The sequence below is a fragment of the Arabidopsis lyrata genome (assembly GCF_000004255.2).
Source record: "Arabidopsis lyrata subsp. lyrata unplaced genomic scaffold ARALYscaffold_9, whole genome shotgun sequence".
NCBI classification, from domain to species: Eukaryota; Viridiplantae; Streptophyta; class Magnoliopsida; order Brassicales; family Brassicaceae; genus Arabidopsis; species Arabidopsis lyrata.
This window is the reverse complement of record NW_003302547.1, coordinates 1179375-1205299: the sequence shown is the minus strand read 5'-3', so window position 1 is coordinate 1205299 and position 25925 is coordinate 1179375. Positions and strand designations below refer to the sequence as shown.

General features: G+C 36.6%; 2 protein-coding genes and 1 pseudogene across 3 annotated transcripts; all 3 read left to right on the top strand.

Moving 5' to 3' along the window:
• Window positions 1-6739: 6739 nt before the first annotated feature.
• Window positions 6740-13889, top strand: LOC110227100 (annotated as a pseudogene).
• Window positions 13890-17889: 4000 nt separating this feature from the next.
• Window positions 17890-20328, top strand: LOC110227319 (ethylene-responsive transcription factor-like protein At4g13040). Of its 2 annotated transcripts, XM_021021285.1 has the most exons (7): window positions 17893-18051; window positions 18741-18806; window positions 18881-19008; window positions 19428-19536; window positions 19645-19825; window positions 19913-20034; window positions 20108-20328. In XM_021021285.1, exons 2-7 carry the CDS (start codon window positions 18764-18766, stop codon window positions 20188-20190), a joined length of 666 nt encoding a protein of 221 aa, XP_020876944.1. In that variant the 5' UTR covers window positions 17893-18051; window positions 18741-18763; the 3' UTR covers window positions 20191-20328. The 2 variants fall into 2 exon arrangements, with proteins under 2 accessions (XP_020876939.1, XP_020876944.1); XM_021021280.1 differs by having other exon boundaries at window positions 17890-18051; window positions 19913-20328.
• A 724-nt stretch (window positions 20329-21052) lies between these two features.
• Window positions 21053-23760, top strand: LOC110227322 (uncharacterized protein At3g43530-like). The gene is made up of 4 exons (XM_021021292.1): window positions 21053-21259; window positions 21521-22387; window positions 22469-23271; window positions 23352-23760. Exon 2 carries the CDS (start codon window positions 21704-21706, stop codon window positions 22121-22123), a length of 420 nt encoding a protein of 139 aa, XP_020876951.1. The 5' UTR covers window positions 21053-21259; window positions 21521-21703; the 3' UTR covers window positions 22124-22387; window positions 22469-23271; window positions 23352-23760.
• Window positions 23761-25925: the final 2165 nt, after the last annotated feature.

Below are 25925 nucleotides of genomic sequence, written 5' to 3'. Positions count from 1 at the left end.
GTGAGTTACCGAGGTCTTAAGCTCCCGGTTCAATCCGTTCAACCCCAATTGGTGAAAGGTAAAAACAAAACCTTAAAAGCTTAAAGATCAAAAACCTTGTATTACTTAAACCTAACACTCAAAATCGAAAACACTAAGCCATGGCCGAAATCTTAAAACCTAAATCAAATCAAATCCAAAACCGCAATTTTCGTGTATCCCCTAAACCGGAAATCATTCTTGGTTAACTCCTAAACCCGAATATCAATTCGGTTCATCGGTTAAACCGATTATCAAACCGGTTCCAAAAATAATAACCGGATCTCAATCTGGGTAAACCGGTTCAAACTGGTTATTCTAAACCGGAAATCAATTCGGCCCAAACCGGAATCTAATATTCCGGTCCAACTTTAAACCATTAAACCGAACTTATGTTCCGTATCCTTAAAATTTACGATTCCCGAGAAAGTTTCCTAAAATAGAAACTTTCCTCATTTAGAAAGTTTCCCAAATTAGAAACTTTCCTCATTTAGAAGGTTTCCTCAAATAGAAACTTTCCTCATTTAGAAAGTTTTCCTCAAATAGAAACTTTCCTCATTTAGAAAGTTTCCCTCAAATAGAAACTTTCCTCATTTAGAAGGTTTCCTCAAATAGAAACTTTCCTCATTTAGAAAGTTTCCCTCAAATAGAAACTTTTCTCAAATAGCAAATGACCCGGAATGAAAACTTTCCTCATTTAGAAAGTTTCCCACATTAGAAACTTTCCTCAAATATAAAGTTTCCTCAAATAGAAAATTTAATTATTTTCATATAACTATCCTTTTAACAAACCCCTAATGAAATCAATTTCATGTTTCAGATGTCAAACATTCAGAAAGTCGAGTTCGAGGCCCTCAAGGTCTCCGGTGAAAACTATCTCGAATGGGCCCTGGACACCAGGATTTTACTCAACTCAAAGGGACTGGGTGAGTGTATCAAAGCGGATAACACCGCATCTGATAAAGACCGGTCCCAGGCGATATTTCATATCCGCCATCATTTGGCCGCAAGCCTCAAACAGCAATATCTCACTCTTGAGAACCCACTCGAACTTTGGGTGGCCCTGAAAAAACGGTATGATCACCAGAAAACGGTGCTCTTGCCACAAGCCAAGTTTGACTGGAAGGAACTCCGGTTCCAAGATTACAAATCTGTGGATGACTACAACTCCGAACTCTTTCGGATAGTTTCAATCATGAAACTATGTGGTGAAGAGGTGTCTGATAATGATCTCCTCGAGAAAACATTATCCACCTTCCATACCCAAAATATTGTGCTTCAGCAACAATATCGTGCAATGAAACATACATTGTACGAAGATTTGTTATCCTGTTTGCTCTTGGCCGAGAAAAACAATGACCTGTTAATGAGGAACAGTGCCCAGAGGCCCCCGGGATCGGCTCCAGTACCAGATTTCCGCAAAGAATCCTACAATGTCCAGCTAGACAGATCCTCAGATCGTGGCCATGGACATGGGAATGGACGTGGGAATGGACGTGGAAAGCGTGGACGCGGAAACGGACGTGGTAACCGACATAACCTCAGTTATGGTTCCGGTAAAGGCCGTGGTATCTCTAAACCAAACCGCCCTGCCCACCCAACCAATCAGTCTGCCTGTACCAGATGTGGAATGTTCAATCAATGGACAAAGAACTGTCGTACTCCCAAGTTTCATTGCAATTTGTATCAGAAACATGGGAAAGCACCTGCTGAAGCCAACATGGCCCAGCAAGTTGATGCTAACTACACCACCACCGAGCCGACCGATCTCATGGACTACGAGACCTCAGATCTCCTCGATTGATTCTATCATCTGAACACTTGCTTATTTTGATTTTGTTTCTTTTCATTTTGGGGATTTGTTTTATTTTCATTTGCTATTTATTTTCAGACATTTTGATATATTATTAATTTATGAATCTTATGATTTACTCATTTTTAAATCATACCTCTTGTTTAAATTGAAGATATGAACACTCAAAAGGATATCATAGTGGTGGATAGTGGATAGTGGATCCAGCCACACTATCCTCAAAGACAAGAGTTATTTCATAAATTTAATCATGCAAACCGCGAATATTAGCACAATAGCGGGTAGCTCGAACTTAATAGAAGGCCACGGCCAGGTCCATGTATTGTTATCAAACGGCACACATCTGGACATTCCAGATGCATTATACTCACCCAGCTCAAAAAGAAACCTTTTAAGTTTTAAAGATATCAGACTTAATGGTTTCCACATAGAAACCCAGGGTGAAGGGAATAAAGAATCCCTACTGATCACTAAGATCACACTTGGCCATAAACAAGTCCTCGAGACTATACCCGCTTTATCTACTGGCCTTTACTATGCCAAGGTCAGTATGATTGAGGCTAATAATGCTCTCAAAGCCCGGTTCCAAGACTACACTATTTGGCATGACCGGCTTGGTCATCCCGGTACAACCATGATGCGTAAATTAATCCAAATTTCTCAAGGACACACCCTTCGAGAAAACCGAGTCTTCCCTCAGCACCTCATGTGCACAGCTTGCTCCCAAGGGAAGTTGATCACTCGGCCTTCACCAGTAAAAGTGTCCAAAGAGACATTGCATTTTCTGGAAAGAATCCAAGGAGATATCTGTGGTCCCATTCACCCACCTTCTGGGACATTCCGGTACTTCATGGTACTAATAGATGCTTCGACCCGTTGGTCGTATGTATGCCTGTTGTCTTCTCGGAACCAAGCTTTTGCTAGGTTGTTGGCTCAAATCATCAGATTACGAGCCCACTTTCCAGACTTTCCACTAAAGACTATACGTCTTGATAATGCTGGTGAATTCACTTCCCAAGCGTTTAATGATTACTGTATGGCCATGGGGGTGACCGTTGAACATCCTGTGGCACATGTCCATACTCAGAATGGACTTGCTGAATCATTCATTAAACGAATCCAATGGATTGCTCGACCATTACTCATGAGGTCGAAACTCCCGGTCTCAGCTTGGGGACATGCAGTATTACATGCTGCTGAACTAATACGCATCCGACCATCTAGTGAGCATAGATATTCCCCATCCCAATTATTACAGGGTCATGAGCCAGACATCTCCCATCTCAAAACATTTGGGTGCTCAGTCTATGTACCCATTGCTCCACCACATAGAACCAAAATGGGACCTCAAAGGAGGATGGGAATATATGTTGGTTTTGATTCTCCCACCATCATCAAATATCTCGAGCCGACCACTGGAGACCTATTTAAGGCCAGATATGCGGATTGCCAATTTGATGAATCGGTATATCCAACATTGGGTGGAGAGAAACACAAGCTGGTCAAAGAGCTATCATGGAATCAAACATCCTTAAATTGGCAAGATCCTCGGACTCTAGAATGTGCTTCGGAGATCCAAAAGATTATACACTATCAAAAGCTAGCTAATCAATTGCCAGATTCCTTTGCTGACCCGAATAAAGTAACCAAATCGTACATACCAGCTTGTAATGCACCAGTACGAATCACTGTTCCAACGGGACAAGTTCAAGTTGCTACAGAATCTGCATCATGAAATAAACGTGGCAGACCTCTAGGTTCCAAAGACAAGAATCCACGGAAATCAAAGAAAGGTGCAATAGTTGAAACCGGGATTCCCAATATAACAGACATAGCGCGCGCTGAGACTCACTCTAATGAACCACCAGAAGAGGTTCGGGACGCCGAATCTCTAGGTTCTGACGAGATCGATAACAATGAGATCTCTATCAATTACAACATGTCTGGAACCCAATGGAACAGAAAAGAAGTCGACTTAAATGCACTCTTTGCATACAAAGTAGCACTTGATATTGCGAACACGCAAGAGGATCTAGAACCCACGTCTATCATAGAGTGCACTCATAGAACAGACTGGCTAAAATGGAAAGAAGCCATAAACGTGGAGTTAAAGAGTCTCAAACTCAGGAATGTGTTTGGTCCGATCATCCGGACACCATTCAATGTCAAACCAGTGGGCCATAAATGGGTCTTTGTGCGTAAAAGAAACGAACTCGGTGAAGTCGTTCGTTATAAAGCACGGCTTGTAGTACAAGGATTCTCACAGAGACCTGGAATCGATTATGAGGAGACTTATTCTCCGGTGGTGGATGCAACTACTTTTCGATTCCTCATAAGTCTGGCCATAAGAGAAAATCTAGATTTGCGGTTAATGGATGTTGTCACCGCATATCTCTATGGGCCCCTCGACAATGAAATATACATGAGATTACCAGATGGCATAGAGCATAAAGATAAGCATGCATCTCGAGATCAATACTGCATCAGGCTGAACAAATCCTTGTATGGACTGAAACAAAGTGGACGTATGTGGTATAACCGGTTAAGCGAATATCTCATCAGAGAAGGCTACAAAAACGATCCCATCAGTCCATGCATTTTCATCAAGAAATACTCAAACAAAGGATTTGTAATCATAGTAGTTTACGTGGATGATCTAAACATCCTCGGAACATCTGGTGAAATCTCCCAAATAGTCGACTGCTTGAAAGCAGAATTCGAAATGAAAGAACTAGGTAAAACTAAATTCTGTTTGGGTTTACAACTTGAGTACGTTAAAGGAGGAATCCTTGTGCATCAAGCGGCTTACATTGAAAAAGTACTCAAGCGATTCAATATGGACCAGGCCCACCCATTGAACAGCCCAATGGTTGTCCGGAGCCTAGGATTGGACAGTGATCCATTTGGTCCCAAGAAGGACGATGAAGAAATTCTCGGTCCAGAAAAGCCATACCTCAGTGCTGTAGGAGCATTAATGTACTTGGCTAGTCACACTAGACCAGACATTTGTTTTGCCGTGAACCTCCTAGCTCGCTTCAGCTCATGTCCAACTCAGAGGCACTGGAATGGTATCAAACACCTCCTAAGATACCTTCAAGGTACTAAAGACTTAGGACTGTTTTACACTAACCACAACAAGGATGGACTAGTTGGTTTTGCTGATGCAGGATATCAATCAGATCCGCACAATGCCAAGTCTCAAACTGGTTATGTGTTCACGCATGGAGGAACAGCTATCTCTTGGAGATCGATAAAGCAGACAATCACTACCACTTCATCAAACCATGTAGAACTTTTGGCCATTCACGAAGCCAGCAGAGAATGTGTTTGGCTACGATCCATGACTCAGCACATCCGATCAGATTGTGGTATGAAAGAAGATAAGGAGCCCACGATTATGTTTGAAGACAACGCGGCTTGCATTGCTCAACTCAAGGAAGGTTATATCAAAGGAGATCGGACGAAGCACATCCTACCGAAATTCTTCTCAACCTCGGATTGGCAGAAGGATGGTACGATCAGCGTTCAACAGGTCCGATCATGGGATAACTCCGCCGACCTTTTCACCAAATCATTGCCCGCTTCAACACTCCGGAAGCTCATCCAACAAATAGGAATGCGTAGACTTAGAGATCTACGGTGATGCTCTAATCAGGGGGAGTAATGCGTGTTGTACTCTTTTTCCTTCACCATGGTTTTTCCCACTGGGTTTTCCTGGTAAGGTTTTAATGAGGCAACATTCCCCAGCGTATTATCGAGATCCCGATTGACCATCAGGTCCGGTTATTCCGTCCAAGGGGGAGTGTTATAATACATCATATTGGACTTATAACCGGGCCCAATAAGCCCATCAGGGTTATTCATTATGTACTCTAAAACCCTAGGTTTATATGCCTATATATATGTATCATTATTCATGGAATGGAATAAGATAACAATAAGTTTCACAACAAGATTAACATTGATATCTCTCTCATAATTAATAACTCCTCTTAATACTTTTTTATATAAAAAAAATAACTACTCTTCCATAAAAAGAAGTTAACATTGAAAAATAACCAAGATATATATATATATATATAATAGGCCCATCAAAATTCTAAACAAAGCCTATATGCTAGTAAAATATATGGACATAGCATGGACAAAATACATTTTGACGTTAACATCCATTTTTCTTCTAGGCATTTCTTCTCAATTTTATATACTTCATTTTTGGTGTATGCTTAAAATATATGGACATAGCATGGACAAGATATTTATTTGATTTACTATGTGAAATGTCTTTAGGGTTTCTCACTAAATATGATATGGTTATAATTTTTTTTTTGATATGGTTAAAATTTAGTTATAAATACAGTAAAACCTCTATAAATTAATACTCGATAAATTAATAAAATTTCGGATCCTGCGTTGGGACCAGAGTAAAAATTGATACAAATCGATAAATTAATAAATGATAAATTTTTTAAAAATCATATGTAAACATATGGTCCCATTAATATCATAAACTAATAATTGTATAAACTAATTCTTGGTAGAGTTCAATTCTAATATTTTTACTACATCTTAAAAAGTTTTGTGTTATTTTCTAGGCTTGAGAAATTTATTTTCTACTTGTAATTTATTTTAGAAAGATATTGATTACTAGGATTATACCGGGTGCTATGCACCGGTAGAGTTTACCTATATTTGCATTTGATTAATATAAATATTGTGGAGGACGGTAAACAGAATTTGAACAGAAGTTTAGCTAAACAGTTGTTTCTAACTTTCTATGTTTTTCAAGTAACTAAGGAAGGCTTTAAAGACTCTCAATACTCTTCAAAGGGCATAGGATATGGAAGGAAAGGAGCAGGCCTAGTATGGCCAAAACCTTTATATCAGCCTAAAACAGCTTCCAAGGTGATGGAAGATAGCGAAAAGGCTGCCCAACCTCCTAAGGAGCCGGAATTAGGAGATGACCAGACTGATATGGTGACGGAAGATGTGGCAGTGATGCAAGAGTAGAATCCTGCTAAGGGTTTGTTTTTCTCAGGAAGCACTGACGATCTTCTAGAGGATGGAGAATGTCATGTTGGTGAGGATATTGGCACTCAGGTTACAGATGAAGAAATGTTGGAGGACGAGGGAAAGGAGAGCTCTACAGAGGAAACAAATGTTCCAAAAGGTATTTCTCAAATTTCTAATGAGTTGCCTTTTGATAAGGTTAGTCGGACTTTTAATCGCATTAGTCTTGATAGAAATAATATTCAGAAAAATAGAATATCAATTTCACATGGGATTAAAGGAGGAAAAGGTAGTAAACATTATGCAATGATTGTGGCTTCACCAGGGAAAAGACTATTGTCTAAGGTAATGACTCTTAAATCTACAGGTGATGCACAAAAACAGAAAGCTGTGGGCAAGATGAAACCAAAGGATGGTGCAAAAACGGTTGGTGCAAATTGGTCGTCGAAGAAAGGGATGGTGGCGCTCCTGAAACCACCAGCTAATACGTGAAAGTCTTAAGCTGGAACTGTCAGGGAATATGAGCTGACTTAAAAAGAATTATTTAAGGGATTTATGGTGTAAACATAAGCTAGACTTATTATTTTTATCAGAAACAAAAAGATATTTTTCTTATTTACAGAAATTTCAATCTCTGTTTGGTTATAATAATTTGTATTCAGTTGACCCTACCGGTGCTAGTGGAGGCTTAGCTTTATTTTATAATAATGAAATAAAACTAGAGATTCTTTTTGAAAGCAATCGGATTATTGATGTAAAAGCTTTATTCGGAAAACAAATAGTTTTTCTGTCGTTTATTTATGGTGATCCTGTAGCCACAAAACGTGATATTGTTTGGGAAAAAATAACACAGTTGGGTTTAAACCGGAAAAAACCTTTACTAATGATTGGTGATTTTAATGAGCTAACTGGAAATCATGAAAAGACAGGTGGTAATTTAAGATCAGCTGCGTCTTTTGTTCTTTTTAATCTTATGATTCGACATAACGGTATGTTAGAATTTCCGTGTTATGGTGAACAATTATCATGGAGAGGTAATAGAAACCAACAGATTTTGAGATGCAGACTTGATCGGACACTCGGGAATGAGGATTGGCATCACTTATTTCCTTTTTCAAAAGTGGAATATCTGGATATGATTGGATCTGATCACAGATCTATTCTATTGTGTTGAAAAATCTTTGGCTAGAAGGAAACAACAATTTCGATTCGATTCGATAAGAGATGGGTTGGGAAGGATGGTCGTAACGAGGCCATAGACTCAGGATTGAATCGAACAAGAAATTCTAGAATTCCCGTTTTTGTGGATAAAATTAAAAATTGTAGAAATTCAATTTCATGGTGGAGGAAAAATAATATCCCGACGGGGCATGCAAATATTTCTTCCCTTAAGTTGGCTTTGGAAGAAGCGAAGAATGATGATTCGATTCCGCAAGAGGAAATAAGAAGAATCGAAAATAAATTAAAGGAAGCTTATCATGAGGAGAAAATTTATTGGAAACAAAAGAGCAGAAATTTTTGGTTAAAGGTGGGGGATAAAAATACCAAATATTTTCTTGCCCATCTTTGTGGGTGCACAGCAGCTCTCAATGAATGCACACTTAGGTTTAGGGTTCAGAACAAGTATTTATAGCTCTTGGGGACCAAGGAGTCAATTTAGAGATAAACGCGTTAATTCCCATCGATTAGGTTAAGTGCAACTTGAGTTCCTTGACCGATTACAAATGTGAGTGACCAGTGGTGAGAGTAGATGGTAGCCCGGGCACGGGCTTGGTAGCCAGTGTGTCCTAGAAGCTCCGTAACAGTTGCATAGCTTTTGGCCGGTCTGGACATGTCCTCACTCTTATGGTCGTAACTTCCGAATGGCTAAATGGATTGCTTCGATTAAACTACTAGGCAAATCTTGACTCTTCTAGATTTCCATAGCCACCTAGATATCTGGATTTTGTGATCGGGAAGACCTCGAATGGATGCAATACTTCTGATGTACAGAAACTGTCTTGAAACAGGTTTTGCTCGCCTTTTGGTCCTTTTTGCTCCAAAACTCTTAAAACCTTCTTGACTCTTAAAATATTTTAACATTACCTCCTTGGCTCTGAAATCACACCAAATGATTCCTAAAACATAAGAAAACAATAGCAAATATGGGCGAAAATCCCATGTTAGTAAATATGGGCGAAAATCCCATGTTATCAACTCCCCCAGACTCATGCCTCTAAATCAAAAGTATAATACCCCGGTTTCAGGAATATGGTAATGCATGCGGAGAAATTTAAGAGAATTGATTTGGCCACCTATGTCACCAAAGTGCACTTATCTTTTCGATCAACTGTCCTGAGAGAGCTCCAGGGTTAAGGGTGCTTAAGCTAGAAAAGTTTCAGGATGGGTGACCTTCCGGAAAATAATTATCGGAACTGTATCAGTGAGGACAAAACACAGGGAAAGATCAGGTGGTGATTTGTAGGATCGGTAAACAAGTCTTTAAAACCTCTCGGACGTAGCGGACCGACTGTCGGGGGCTCACGGACCCGATAAAGGACGTGGATGCTCACTGGTAGGGGCGGTCGAGGTGTTATAGAATACGTTATTTTTTGTTTAACTAATTATAATATAAAATATCAGAATGAAAAGTAAAACTAAAATATTACCATAATATAAATAATTAAACTATTACTAAAATATTATTTTTTTTGGTGAAGACTATTACTAAAATATTATTATTATATAAAATTTGAGGAAAACATAAAATATTAATATAATATAAATAATTAAAATATTAATAAAATATATTTTAGTCAAGACCTAATATTATATTTAGTAGAGGTTAAATGGGGGATATTGATGTTGACAAAAGGTAAAATGATATGAGACCCAATCTCTCTCTCTCTCTCTCTCTCTCTCTCTCTCTCTCTCTCTCTCTCTCTCTCTCTCTCTCTCTCTCTCTTTTCTAGATCTAGATTTGCTTTTAGTTCTCATATCTTAATCGTAGGTGGAAGCTTCTCACCAAGAGTTCAGTCCTGAATAGTACCCTTCTCGTGAGAGGCAAAGTGGACTATCCTTGCCGATGTAGCTGAAATTATGAGTCACTGGAGGAGGAGATTGGAAGTGGTGGCTCATGGTTGAGGACACTGGCGAGTTTACTTCAGAGATCCTCTTGGCTCAGCCATCGATTCAGACATTGCGGTTACGGTGAAAGTTAGTGAGTCCATTGGAGCTTAGATTGCGGTCGCGGAGTTCGTATTCAAAGGGTTCGGTTGAGCCACCATCCATTGGATCCACTGCCATTTGTATCAACCTCGCTCGGATTAGTGGGTTTCTACTCGGGGAGGAAAGGGATAGTCCCAAGTGTGTCAGGTTGCTAAGCCGGGATCTGGTTCGTCAGAGTGATCTAGTAGCTTCGATGGTCCACCAGAGAGACTGATGGCGGAAAAATGTTTCTTTCGCCGTTGATCTTCGAACCGTCGAGGGTATCACGAAGACGGGGATCTTGAAACCGCCGGAGTTAGGGTTAGGTCATTCTGCGACTGGTGATCAACAGGGATCGAGCTACTTTTATTGTCTATTTTCTCTTTTTTTTTTTGTATCTAGGCTTCTTTGTGTGTAAGGCTTTGGCCCAGCCCATTCTGCAGGGATCATGCTATCCGCCAAAAATTACAGAATCACTTTTCTCGCCAAAAAATAAATTTTGCGGGCAATTTTTCGTCAGAAATTTTATGTTAGAAAATTTTTTGTCGGAAAATTTTTGGCCGAAATATTTGGTTGGGAAATATTTGGTGGGAAAATAAACTTTTTCATTGTGTTGACTTAAATATTTTTCAAATAAGAGTAAAATGGTTATTAAAATTAAAAGTGGTCATAAATGAAAATAGGCATAAAAAAAGGGGGCTTTTGCAAAAATGCCACTTTTTCAATGCTACTTTTCAAAAATACCCCTTTTTTAAAACCTTATAAAAAATGCTCTTAAAAATATAAGATTTACCCAAATATGTATGTAATATTATTAAAACATACACAAACTACATTTCTATGTATCTAAAATCTTATAAATACTTTATAAATACCTTATAAATGCATTTTAAATACCTTTAAAAACCTTTAAAATATCTTGTAAAACCTTTGAAAAACCTTAAAAATCCTTTAAAATAACTTGTAAAACCTTTAAAAACACCTTATAAAACCTTATAAATACTTGGATCGAGTCTTCAAGTAGTAGTTACAATCCATAAGTACCTTATAAACCTAATAAAACTTTATAAAAATTTCAGATTTAAAAAGGGGCATTTTTGAAAATGGACATCTAAAAGGGGCATTTTTGAAAAAGGGCACACCAAAAGGGGTATTTTTAACAATTTCCCTAAAAAAAGCATTTCTGAAAAGGGGTATCTAGAAAAGCGGATTTCTAAAAAACTTTCTTTAAAATGTAATATTTCACAAGTCTATCTATTTGATGTTTGTCACGTGTCAAAAATGTTTTGATTTTATTTTTCTTTACAAAATAAGGAAAATAATTTAAAAATATATATATTTACATATACTAATCATTTATAAGTATATCTCTTTTTTAACCAAAAAGAAAAACTAACAAAAAAAATTAAAAAACAAAATATAACCTAGTTTACGTGTGTTATTGGTCAATTAAATTTTGACACATATGAAAGCTTTTAATATATTTACCATGGATATTAACCAACAAACAATGAGTGTTGACGTTAATATATATGTATATATATATATATATATATTAATAGGAGAAAAAGTGTATTTATGGATGTATTGTAGTTTTAATTGTAAGTAAAAACTCAAAACTTTAAGAAAAATATTGAGCTTCAATTGTTAGTATATTGTTTTCTTATGTTTTATTTTATAATTTGTTAACACATTTTAAAAAATTATTACTTAAGAGATAACATTACATAGAAAAATATATTTAAAATAATGTTGTTTTTCCAAAAACATATTCAGACTAATTATTTAGTGTTTTTTTAAATGCATTTTGTTAATTTTAATTATTTTAATATTAATTAAGATATAGTTTTGATATGATGTATATATTATTAGATATAAAAACTTTACTTGTTACATATTAAGATGGAGTGCTAGAATTCAAATTCGCTTTATTATGATAGAATAGATACTTAAAGTTTATTCGTTTTTTTTTTAAAAGCTACTAAATAAAATATAAAAATATGTGGAAATTACCATTTGGAATTCAACACTATCAATAATATTTAATATTTATTTCTAATACCTGCATAAGATGTATGTAAATAATATTTTTAACTAAAACTAATTTTTCTATTTTCTAAAAAAATTATAAATAACATTTAAGTATGATAATGTTTAGTTTATCTTTTGTTAAATTAAATATACCATAAAATAATAATAAAAACCCGCATATTGGAGAAGTATAATCTACTGTTATATATAATCATGGGCTTTCTATTCCACCATTATCGTCAATTATTATTTTACTATTTTGTTTTTTTTCTAGCATTTATCTGTTCTTATCAATAAATATATTCGAACTCATATTTTTTAAAGAAATTTTCACGTTTGTGTTAAAAAAAAGATTTAGTCTCACCATTTGGCAAAGTGAAATTTATTTCTCATGAATTGACACTTAAAGCATTTTAGGACGAAAATATCCCTAACGAGTTAAACCAAACGACACAGTTTCTTTGCGGTTTAGTTACTTTTGATTGGTTTTGCCCCAAACCATTTCCATAACAATTTCAAAAAAAAATGTTCCCTTCGAAGACTCTAGCTAACACTCCTCGTCTTCTCCGCCGTGACACTAACCATCACCAGTTTCCACAAAACCGTAGCCATAGGCGGAGACGGCGGAGGAAGTAACACCAACAATATCTATTCCCCATGCTTTGACACCAGAATCCAAAGATCCGACGGATTCACATTCGGAATCGCATTCTCTTCTCGTCCTTCTTTCTTCTTAAACCAAACGGTTCTTCTCTCTCCCTATGACCATCGACTTTCCCTTGCCGCCATGAATTCACAGTTCTCTCTCTCTCTCTCTTCCGTCCTAAAATCGACGAGATCTCTCTCCTCTCCATCAACACCTCCGCCTTCTTCCTGGTAATTAAATTCGTCAAATTTTGTTTATTTAATAAATCGAATAAGTTTAGTTAAATCACATTTTATTAATCTCTGGTCAGAGTATAGATTTGGTTGACTTTGGTTTCTTTGAAGATTTAGTGTTGACCTCACTTGATTACCACTAATTATATATTGGTTCATATTCTTTACTAATTATAGTAAAAGTACCAGATTTGGTTTTATGTGAAATTATTATGCAAAATGGTATAATAAGTATTGGTAGTGAATTCAGATTTGGTAAGTGTATGATTTGACCATTCATGGACCCTTAATTTTTGGATGTATAATGTCTTCAGGACAACTATGGTGGATATATGGTGGCATTCGCGGGTCGGAAATATGCAGCGAGGTTGATTCCGGCTTTTATTGCTAATAACACGTTCATCGTAACCAGTTTTACTTTAGTAAAGCCTTTTTTTGTATATCATATCTTATACATGTTATGTATAGATTCATCATGAGATCTTATTTATGGTGTTGTTATGTTTTTTAAGGTGATGGAGTTTCAGAAAGGTAGGCTTCAAAATCTGTATTGGAAGAGAGACGGGTGTGCGTCGTGTAAGGGGAATCAAAATTTTGTGTCTTAACAAGCAAGATTGTGCGATAAGAACACCGACCTGTAAAGGTCGGGGAGGTTCAGTGGATTGCAGTCTCGGGATTCAGTTGGCATTTTTTGGCACTGATAAGCACTTGGCGGTTCTCAACTCGTGGTATGAAGTCGAGAATCTTAAGCAGTATTCTCTTTATGGTTTGTATTCAAACCTCAAGAGCTCTTTAACCAATCAGTTCAATAATTTCTTCTGAGCTTCTTGAGGAGTTGTGTTTGTTTGTTTGTTTGTTTGTATCACGTAAGTTAATCTCTTTGGTTACTCTCTAATGGTTTATGGAATGTAACACGAAATTGCAGAAGTAGTTATGGTTTGGTTCAACCACTTGTATTCAGAGTTAGTCAAGAGTCGAGCCATAGATACGTATTCGTAACACCATCAAATCAAATGTGTGTTCTCTTTTCTATGAAACCTGCAGCTTTCAGACAAAACTCTGGCAGCTGTATATACCAATACAATGAAAACTTATAGTCCTGTAATATAACATGTCTGATTTCTAGTGACAACACTTCATTTATCTTCTCAAGATCTTTGTCATTAACAGCTTCTCCTTGGCCTGTGTTTGCCTCATCTTGTGGCGTTTCTGGTTCCAACGCAAAGACAAATATATCCTTGAATCAAGACTTTTAAATATGTGCTTTTCTTGATTGCTTTATTCTATTTGACTATGTTGATGAAGCAAGATTGGTGACACCGAAGTAAAGAGTCTTCTGGTTGAAAGATTGGTGAAAGCATTCACGTACATAACATATGACAAATATTACGTACATGATCTATCAAACTAGTAAATCGTACACAGCCAATATATTTTAATAATGGCGTATAACTGTACGTACACCTAGCAAATACTAGTAACACGTACAGAGGCAAGATAGTAGAAGAATACGTACAAATGTACGTACATGTTTCCAATAGTTTATTAATCATAGTGAAGTAATTTGAAAACGACAACAACTTTATGTAGTTTAATAAACAATATTTAATGTAAATGTAGTATTAAATAATAATGGAAAAATGGGTAAAGAAACCCTCACTTTTTTTTTTTAAACATAGAAAAAACCCTCAACTTTTTTTGTGAGTTTTTAAACCCTCACCTTTTTATAAATGGTTAAATAAACCCTAATATTAATAAACTTAATTTATTTTTTTTTAAATCTTTATATTAAAACAGTAAGAAACAAAAATAATTTAATTTATGATTTTTTATTTCAATTTTTGATTTTATGATTTTTTTCTAAAATTAGGCTTTTTGCGCTATGAACATTTATTCACCATTTAATTGAGATTAGGCAAATTATTTTTGTTACAATTACAAGTTAAGTTATATAAACTACAAAAATTTATACGATATCACATTTGATTTTTTTTTTATTCGAGTGTTCAAGTTTTGGATAGAAAATATAGTTAAATAATGATTAATTAAATATAATTTATATTATATTTTAATATATATATCGTAATATATATATAGAAATATTAATTATTAGTAAATCTTAATTAGTTTGTCCAATGAAAATATTTTGATGTGGAAATTCATGTACTTTTCGTAGTATTATAAAATTTGGTTTGGTTTTACGTTAGTAAATTTGTGTGATCGAACATAATAAACCTTTATTAATAAAAAGTCATATTCGGTTTTGGATATAAGAATTTACATATAATTCGTAATAAAATCTGTTTGGTTTCACTTTGATGAATTTTTGTAACACACTGAACAAAACTTCACTAGTTAACTTTTTTACATCATGACTTACATATTTTCAATTTAGAAAAATATTGTAAACTAGAATTTTAGAAAAATTACCCTAAATCAAATTGTTTCTATTTATTTATTTTTTAGTATAACTATTTTTTTGAATTTAAATTAAGTTTATTAATACTAGGGTTTATTTTACCATTTATGAAAATGTGGGAGTTTAAAAACCCACAACAAAAATTGAGACGGTTTTTTCTATGTTTTTAAGAAAGGTGAGGCTTTTTCTACCCATTTTTCCAATAATAATAAGACAGGGGATAAAAAATCCGTCTAACTAAAAAACGACCATCTTGATCTCTTCCACTTCCAGTGTATCCGGATCAGCAAACACCTTTGAGACAGGACCATGAGTCACAATCTTCGAATTAGCTCTATCGGTTAAACGCCAGAAGACGAGTGCGACAACAATATTGCGCTGACCAAAACTCCGAAAGTAAGTTTGGCTAAATCAATGAATACTGGAGCAGCATCATTATCGAGAATCTCCAACTCGCCACCATGTAATGAAGAAAAGCCATTATACATTTCGTAAGCCTCAGCTGCGGTAACTAGCCGATTATCATTCAGTGTCCCACTTGCGGAAGGTCAATAACATCATCCCCAGTCACTTCGTCTATAATATTAATATTGGTATCCGTGTTACCTTCGCAGCCTGTATCTTGTACACATTCTGTAGTGTACGTACATTGGTACAAACCATGTTGACACGTATGTCTTGGAGTCACGGTTGGTGTACAGTCACCCGAATGAGAAATGTTCTCTCCGCCAGGTACGGTAACTAGCCGATTATCATTCAGTGTCCCACTTGAGGAAGCGCCAATACCATGGTCGATAACATCATCCCCAGTGACTTTGTCTATACCATTAATATTGGCATTCGTGTTACCTTTGCAGCCTGTATCTTGTACAAATTCTGTAGTGTACGTACATTGGTACAAACCATGTTGACACGTACGTCTTGGAGTCACGGTTGGTGTACGTTCACCCGAATGAGAAATGTTATCCCCGCCAGGTACACGTTGTCTTGTGTACGTACACTCTGCCAATAGACGACTGAATTCCCCTGGATGTTGAACAGTTTGTTGAGTGAGAATGACGTCCTCCTCAACATTCCCTATTCCATATTCTTCTACAATTACATCGTTCCACTTGTTGTAATCGTAATCTTCGCCACTACCTTCACTACCGTCTATAGTAGGATCGAGGGTACTTCCCCCCATAGATCCATGGTCACCCTGATAATCATCATACCCATCACCATCTTCGGTGTCCTCCTCCTCTTCATCCTCATCTGTTTTATCGTCTTGTACGTCGTCTTGTTCATCTACGGCCTCATTATTTGCATCCACATTTGAAGCCGCTACGATAGGATTTGGTGTCTTTGCACTCCCACACACACGGTCACTTTCAGCATCGTCACCATCAGTCCTAGGGACATTATTCCCGAGTGCCTTGACGGTTGTAATGAAAGAGATAAACAAATTGACACTAGGATCCCCACCACGAATCAAAAAGAACGTATTCAGGCTCATTTGATTGATAATGTAGACAGGAGGGCGTTTACTTTCTATCATGATTGACATCTTTCCCGGCATCCAGTAACTAATTATGGGATTGCATTCTGTGGACTTCAAACTGAAAACCTCGTATAATGTACGTACAAATTCCGTGTACGTCATGTTTTCCTTAACACGTACACAACGACCAAACATGCCTTCCTCTGGTTCAAATTTCCATTCTTCTTCTTTGCATCTCCACTCACCCACCGTAGTAAATACGGGAATATCCATTACCCACCTACATCATAAATTCAGCAGAACCCCATTAAATGCAACTGAATACATGATTATATCTACAAAAAACAAAAAGAATTTCCAACTACACACTTATAAACATATATATATTTCCTCTGAAATAAAAATTTCTGGGTTTTTATATAAAAAATAATGTTAATTTCGAACACAATCAAGATCCTACTGTGTTATAACAAAAAACTTCTTAACCAAATGCATTACTTACACGATCAATGCTTGTCTTGGCTCCACACTTTGTAAATCAACAGGATCAAAACTTCTCCAGCATCACATTCGTTCAGACTAATTTTTTTGTTTGATGGTTTATGCTTATCTCTTACAATTATTCAATGAACACGTATAAACTAATATTACAACAAGTGTAATGATGAGTTTTGCATTAAATGTGACAAGAGTCTTGTCTAAACTTTTTAGCCATTAAATACTGATGTCTCCTTCTTTTTTAATATTATTATTTCTCCTTTTCACTGTACAGCCGCACAAAACCCATGAAAAAACGAAATTATCTTAACCAAACCGGAACAGTGTACCTAACTGAACCGCTTAATTGAACCGTACACGGAACAGTACGTCGGTACGCTGACAGGGGTAAAATGGTCAGATTTTGGCTAAATTGTCAAAACATGAAAACCAATTCTCACTTTGCCAAACCATGAAATTAAAAGATGGTCTTATGCCCTGCCATGCAATTTACCCTATTTTTTACTAGTTTTGTCAAAATATTTAATTTTCCTTCTCGGCGTTTACCAACCAAATAAATAGAGGGCCAAAGGTGGTAGATGCATGAGCCTCTAACACCACCACAACTCCAACACAATTAAATTCGTCTCTCTATCTTTCTCTTTATCTCTCTCTTCTGTTCAATAACAAAATCCAGAACTACATGAGACCTTGTTTTCACTTACCACCTTCTTAGAGGTATCTCATTTATTTCCTTAATTTCTCAGATTTTCCGGTCTAACTCTTGAACCGGTCTCTGTTTTTTTATCACCTAAAGCTCTGATTTTGATACAATGGGTTTGTTTCTAATGAGTTTGTGTACAATGGGTGTGTTTAGTTTTATCGTTGTTGTTTCTGTTTCTGTGGAGAAGACTAATCTATTCTCATATTTGGCTTCTTGTGTGTGTTTTTTTTGTTCTCTTCTTGATTGGTCAGATCGTTTCCTATTGAGTGGATCAAATCCCAAGCCTTAAGAGCCCATTAACCCATCTTCTGTTGACTCTGGTTTCTAGATTTAGCTTACGTTTGTGAGAATCCATAAAAAGGTGGCCGTGGTAGGTTTTGTTCTTATTGAGGGGTTGACTTGATTTGGATAAAAAGTCTTCCTTTTTTTTTATTGATTAGTCACCAATTTCCCTTTTCATCGAGAACAGATTCATATCTTCACGTACTTTGATGGGTTTGATGAGCTGTTTAATTAGACTTTTGAAGAAACTAAAGTAGTTGTTCTTGTCGGATCTACATGTTAACTTTTACACTTTATGGTCTCAAAACACCAAAAATATGGTTAATGAGGCTTTAAGTTGACATATTTTGTGTAATCTTACTTAATTTAGACGTATGGTGCTTCTATGTTTCTTTGATATGTGCTTTGTTTGTGGCTATAGGAGAAAAGTAAAACATTCACGATATGGTGAGCTTACGAAGACGTAGGCTATTGGGTCTTTGTTGTGGTAAACAATGTTCTTGACTAAATGATATATAGTCTAAGATTAGGCATAATGATCAACTAGTTTTATTTCTCTAGGACCAAATGGTTATGTGACGCCACTTCCATTTTTAACTGCTGAGGAGATGATCACTGGGATTCCAAATCCTAATGCCAAATCAGCTTATAATCCCGGGCCAGCAGAAACGTTTAAAACGGCTATAGAGGTACGGAATAAATATTTTGAGTTTATGGTTTTGCTAATTGTATATCGAGGTTACTTTAACAAATGTGTAAGGGCTAATGCAAGGGGATTACATATAAATTACTCACAGCGTCCTAAAGGCTCTTATATACTTTTTTTCCGGTAAAAACATTATAAGTTTGAAAATCTATGCAATGTTACATTAATGCGATTCAAGTGGTCTAATATATCGATCGTAGTACTGGATATTTATGTTCTCGTATGTCATTTAATATGATCGGTAAGACATGAATGGACGCAATATGTAGTGGTGATATATATCCCTTTTGTGTTACTTTAGCAGTTTAGACTGCTTTAGTCATATTCCAGTGACCAACAGAGAGGACATCAGAATATATACTCCATTCTAACAATTAAGCCTTACTTCTTTTTGTTTGGCAGAAAATGGCTATTGAAGAAAGGAGCCGAATAACTCGGTCGAAACATATGCATTTCAGGTCTGATTACTCAGATATCTCACCGGTTAATTCCGATTCCATCTCACCAAAATGTGAGTAGAACATATGCGACTGAGGACTAATATCTTGTTTGCTTACTAATTGATTGGGTTGAGTGAGAATTGACCAATTATTTCATATTATTTATCTCCCATTTATAGACCAGCCGCCGAAACGAAGAAAGCAGCATAGAAGAAAGCGAGTACATAACCAAGAACCATGTTTGATGAGAGGAGTCTACTTCAAAAACATGAAATGGCAAGCCGCCATTAAAGTCAAGAAGAAACAAATCCACTTAGGCACTTTCTCTTCACAAGAAGAGGCTGCTCGTTTATATGATAGGTAAAACTCTTTTGTTGTCTTTTGCAATCATTTGATTCCAGAAACTTCAAGTAAATCATTGCCATTGATAATTATCACCTCTATTAGGGCTGCTTTCATGTGTGGGAGGGAACCAAACTTTGAGATCTCGGAAGAAGATAAACGAGATCTTAAACAGCGAAGCTGGGAAGAGTTCTTGGATTGCACACGCCGAACAATTACAAACAAAAGTAAGGTTTTACTAACAATAAAATGTAGTATATTTTGTTTGATAACCTTTTGGTGGACTCTCTGGATATGCAGAACCAAAGATTAGGATAGACCATGAGGATAAGGAGATCAATGCGAGCATGCCACATCAACCAGAAGAAGAAGAGCAAGACTAAGACCAAATGTGATAAATTGTGCCAAAGATACAACCAGAGTCATATACAAAGACCAAATGTGATAAATTGTGCAAAAGATACAACCAGACTCATATACGGAGATAATTATTATTCATCAAAAGAATAGTAATATATATATATATATAAAAGCATAGTCGTAAAAAAAAAATAACATCATTCATAGAAGAGTAAATTAAGAGAAAAATTAGAGACTCGCCATTAAGAATATGGAAACTAATAGTTCAACTACTTTTATTTCGAAACAATGGCTGGAAAGCCACTTTCTAGGGAAAAATAGGCTGGAATGCCACCCTTCTATTTTAGTATTATTATATGAATTAGATTTAAATCCACAATTATGAAAAGACCAAAAAACCAAAGCCAATATCTAACGTCAGACCCGTTTCGATTTATTTGACCCAAGCCCAACATAATAACTGATTATTTCGATCGAAAGCCCATTGGACCAAGCCCAACAGAGAGATAAAAACAAAAAAAACACGAAACGGTTTCGTTTTCTCTCATTCCCGATTCTCTTCTTCTCCGAAAAAAGAGAAAAAATCCTAACTTCTCCGATTTCACATCTTCTTCTCCGATTTCTTCTCCAATTTCTTCGATTTCTTCTCGCTTATCTCTGTCGCAGTCGAATTTTGCACCGCCGTTGAAATTTCTGGGGAATTTTGGCATGGATCGTGTTAAAGACGCCATAGGTGAATATGAATCTACGGCGGCGAATCCGAGAGAACTAGCGGATTCAAGTACCGTGGTCGACCGTACATAAGCAACCAGAGATCCGAGAGAACCAGAAGATGCTGAACCTGGAAGTAAAACCGTTGGGATGCAAACTGATCCGACAGAATAAGCAGCAGTTGATGCTTCCGAGAGTGAACCTGGAAACAAAATCGTCGAGTTGGAAAGGAATGATGCTGAAGGACAAGCAGCAGTTGATGATTCCGATATTCAACTTGGAAAAGAAAGTCCGATAGAACCGAGTACCGAAGCAGTAGAGGCTGCAGAGGAGGAACTCGTGGATGCATCAGAGGAAGAGGAAGAGACCGTTACTGCTCAGGTATACATTAGTCTGAGAATGGATTTTTGGTATTCATGGTACAACTAGTTCAACTACTGAATTAGGTTGTCTTTGAATATGAGTATATATAGTTTTGAATTTATTTCTTGGTATAATTGAATCGGAGAATATATAGGTTTGAATTTATGTGTCTTGATACAACTAGTTAAACTTCTCCCGATTATATATATGTTTGAATTGTGTGTTTTAATATAACTAGTTCAACTACTTAAACTCAGGGATTGTGTTTTGAATATGCAGGATACATTGGAGGCCGAGGAAGAGGATGATGCTACTGGTAATGCTGGTGAAGAGGATGAGGATGGTAATGTTGGTATTGGTAAAGATGGTATAGGTGCTGGTAATGATGAAGCTAGTAAGGATGGTGCTGGTAATGATGATGATGATGATGAAGATGATTCTCAGCCACTGCCGCCAGAGAAGATGTTTTTAGATAGTTCAGAATACACCCAAGGGTGTAAAATAGGAAGTAGGTGTAATGTCACTGAGACAGTGAAGTGGATAGAGAAAGAGTTTAAAGAGGAAGCCGGATGGTTCAGAAGCCACCCTCAGTTCAAGCATATATTCCACATGCCTAGGGTGCCAAACCACATGACTCAAGGCATGTGGATGCTTATGCTGCGCACAGTTGAGACAGATATGGTGAGGGAGTGCTGGTTTGTGGTTAATGGAGTACCTATTAGGTACTCCATCAAAGAGCATGCGTTGCTAACTGGGTTTAATTGCAAGGGATACCCGGAGAAACATGAGAAAATAGGGAATGAGAAGTTTGTGAAGAGAATTTTCAGAAGGACTGAGAAGATAAAGGCATCTGATGTTTTAGCTAAGTTGAAGGAGAAGTAGAGTTGGAAAGGAGATGATAAGAAGAAGTTACTAGTCTTGTATTTCCTATGCAAGGTAGTAAAAGCAAGCTCAAAAAGTGATGGAAACATAGAATCCTTTCTCTTAAGGATTGTTGATGATTTGGATGCATGTGAGACATATCCATGGGGCCGCTATTCATTCTTCGAATGTATGAAAGGGATTCGTAATATGATGAAGAATTTGAATGGGTCTGTCAAACCTAAAGCTCAACCTAGCTTTAGTGGATTCATTGTACCTCTGGACGTAAGCCTTTGTTTTTGATGTCTGAGTATTTGAAGTTGTATATATGGTTTTATGATATTAACTGTGTGTGTTTTTTTGTAGATTCTGCCTTATGAGTGTATTCCACATCTTGGACTGAAATATAGAGTACTTGTACGTGCAGCAAATGACTATCCAAGGATGTGCAAGCACAAGTTTAAAGAATCTGCCATGAAAGGTATCCCTTTGGAAGAATTATATCAAGAGCTTGGGACTAGTAAGGTTAGAATTTCTGTCTTCATTAGATTATTTGGTTTGTGTCATGTATTTGAGAAAGAGTGTAAGTTAAATGTATGTGTATTCACAGGATATTGACAGCATCTTGGTACCAGACCAATATGAGAAATCTCTGTTGGCTGGAATCATTGAAGATAATGTTGATGATGGTCTAGGGCATATTGATATCATTGTTGACAGTTGGAGAGAGCGTCTAGTAGAAAAGAAGAAAGAGATATGGTGGGAAGGAATGTACCAGCTGGACCAAGCGTCCCGAGAGATTGGAAATAAGTTTCTTGAGAATGAAGACCCTTCTCAAGAAGTCCCTGAGCAAGAAGTCCCTCAATGTGACTTCCCTGAGAAAGAGAGTGCTGATTTGGCGGCTGTTGTTGCATCTATTACCTTACTAACATAGGTGGTGAACAATGGCTTTCAAGACATTCAAGAGAAGTTTAAGGACATGGACAATAGAGTGAAGACTCTTGAAGTGTCTGTGGCAGCTCAGGGATATCATAGTCCTCAGTATCCGGCATATGGGTCGCCTCTGGAAACACAATATGGGACAAGGACTAATTTTGAGTGTGGGCAGCCGAGTCAAACCATGGATTTGGTTTTGTATAATCCCATTTCTCCAACTGTTCCGGAACAAGGTAAGTGTAGAAGTTTCTTGGTTATTTATTGAACTTTTAAAGTGGACTAATAAACTGTTTTCTTTGTACATTGTATGAAGGTGATGAGGAGGAGAAAAAGAATGAGGAAGAGATGAAAGGAAAAGAGAAGAAGAAGGGCAAGAAGAAGGGCAGGAAGCCGCAAGAGGGTGGACCTGTAATAGCAACCGGACAGAAGCGAACAAGGGCAGCTTCCCAACATATTAAGACATCATTTGTGGAAGTGCAGCCAAAGAGAAGGAGAAAGAAGTAAGAACTGTGGTTGATGTGTGCTGGTGGTGTAGGAAAAAACTTTGAAATCTTTTGGACACAATTATTTGTGTTTTGAACTATTAGGAACTATGGTTGTTATGTAGGAACAATCTTTTGGACATAATTTGTGTTCTCGGATTTACTATTTCTTGTTACTACTAGGAACAATCTTTTGGACATAATTTTGTGTTTGAACTACTAGGAACAATCTTTTGGACATAATTTATGTTTTTGGATTTACTATTTGTTGGTCTAACTGGTCAAGTCAGTATAACTGGTGGTACAACTGGTGGTACAACTGGTCAAGTCGGTACAACTGGTCAAGACGGTACAACTGTGTTTATTCGGTACAACTGGTTAAGACGGTACAACTTCATGGTACAACTATGTCAAAGCAAAGGCAAATTTAGAAATAAAACTTGGTCAAATACTTTTTAAACATTGTCAAATAAACATTGTTATACCAAGTAGCTAGCATTGTTAAAATAGTTAAACATTTAGCAATTATGTTTTACATAAGGAAATACAACAAACTCGGTTTCTTAAGTCCTACAACCAACTACCACTTAGCTAGCAACTCCCTCAGCTTGCCAATCTCAGTTTCTTTCTCCTCCAAACGCTTCTGAAGATCATCGACTTGAGCACGCATTATTCGAACAGACTCGCGAAGGGACTCCAACATAGGATTTTGGTAAGCGTGGTGGATTGATTTTTTCTGGGTTTCAAATTTGTTATGGACACAGTAAACTTCTCATTAACCGCATCATCCCACCACTTTTGAAGGTGTTCTCCACCATCCTAAGCATAAGCATCTTTCATCAATCATAAGAAAAATGAATTCATCATCAACAATAATTACCAAAAATTCATCATACCTCAAAATTTGGACATTTGTATTCTTTTCTTCCTTGATTATTGCTAGTGGTACACATAACAAGCTTAACGTAGGTTCCACAGAAACAATATCTCGGAATACTCTTATTACCGTCAGCTCTTGCCCAACTCATATCCTCACTCGGCTCCGAGTCGGAGCTTTGAGTATAACTGATTGGCATTCTCACTGCAGAAAATCAAGAAGAATCGGAAATTTTAAAACCCTAGATAAAACCCTAGATCCAAATCCGAATCGACAAACCCAAACCCTAGATCTATGAATTACAAATCAAAAACGGATAACCCTAGATCTTATGGAATTACAAATCAAATAAGAAAACCCTAGATCCAAATCCGAATCGACAAACCCAAACCCTAGATCTAGGAATTAGAAATCAATTAACCACCAACCTTGTTAGAAAGCAGTTGTTCGCCGAAATCTCTGCTCTCGCCGCCGGAATCTACGCTCTCGCCGCCGGAAATTTTAGAAAAAAATCTCTGGGTTTCGAAAATGAAAGAGAGAGAGAGAGGCTCGAGAGTTAAGGTAAGAGAGAGAAGATATTTAAGGTAAGAGAAGACTTCGAAAACCCTAGATCTATCTTCCTTTTCTTTTTAAAAAATATTTAAAAACAAAAATTCTTTTAATAAAAAATTGAGTTTGGCGGCTGTACTTATTTAATAGTGGGACCCATGATGGCTGAATATACTCATAATTGTTCAGTTGTACTAGGAACAACATAGTTGGACTTTTAACACTTTTTCTTGTTTGCAGTTGGACTAATATTTAAATAATTAATTATCAGTTGGACAAATGATTTCTCTGAATTATTTGGCATATCCAAGGTTTAAATAATATTATACTTACCAAATAATTGTTTTCACGTCTTTCACTACGATTTAGGTTATCTTATAGTAAGTATCCCTTATACTAGAAGGGGTTGTTTGTGTGAGAACATCATTTTCCATAGATTTTTTAAAAAGTTGTATTCGAATGTTTAAATTTTCTTTAAAAGTTATTTCTATTATGATTCTATTATAGAATTATTCTTTTATTAATTTTTTTTTTTAAAATGTTATTTTATAATACTAACGTAGCTGTACAAGTTGAACCAGTTGAATAGTGAATGCAAAACTTATGTAACATATTGAAACTTACTTGCAATAGATGAACTCAGTGTAGAACTGAATACAAATACAACTTAAAACAAACAGACATGTTCTTAGCTGAACTCAGTTGAACCAGCTGAATTGTTAATGCACATGCGAGAAATACAAGTAAAGCACAGAAACTAAAGTTAACCATTCTCATTATTGGGAGGGGGCTGCAACTAACTCTCCAAGTTAATGCCAGGCTGAGCCTTTTTTTGGGTCCTCTTTCGTCGCTTTTCCCCGGTGGATGGAAACCGGGTTTCTTGATTTCTTCCTTTCTTTGGTTTGTAATCCGCCGGTTTTGCTATCTTCTCCTCGTAGTCAGCTGGAAAAGTCCATTGAGACTCATGCGGTACAACGTA

What these genes read in the sequence shown, in the direction of transcription:
- LOC110227322 (XM_021021292.1), top strand. Translation starts at nt 21,704, where the DNA reads ATGTTTTTAGATAGTTCAGAATACACCCAAGGGTGTAAAATAGGAAGT.
- LOC110227319 (XM_021021280.1), top strand. Translation starts at nt 18,764, where the DNA reads ATGGTGAGCTTACGAAGACGTAGGCTATTGGGTCTTTGTTGTG. An exon ending in CGTTTAAAACGGCTATAGAG is followed by an intron (nt 19,009 to 19,427) that starts GTACGGAATAAA and finishes TTTGTTTGGCAG; the next exon opens with AAAATGGCTATTGAAGAAAG. An exon ending in CGATTCCATCTCACCAAAAT is followed by an intron (nt 19,537 to 19,644) that starts GTGAGTAGAACA and finishes TCCCATTTATAG; the next exon opens with ACCAGCCGCCGAAACGAAGA.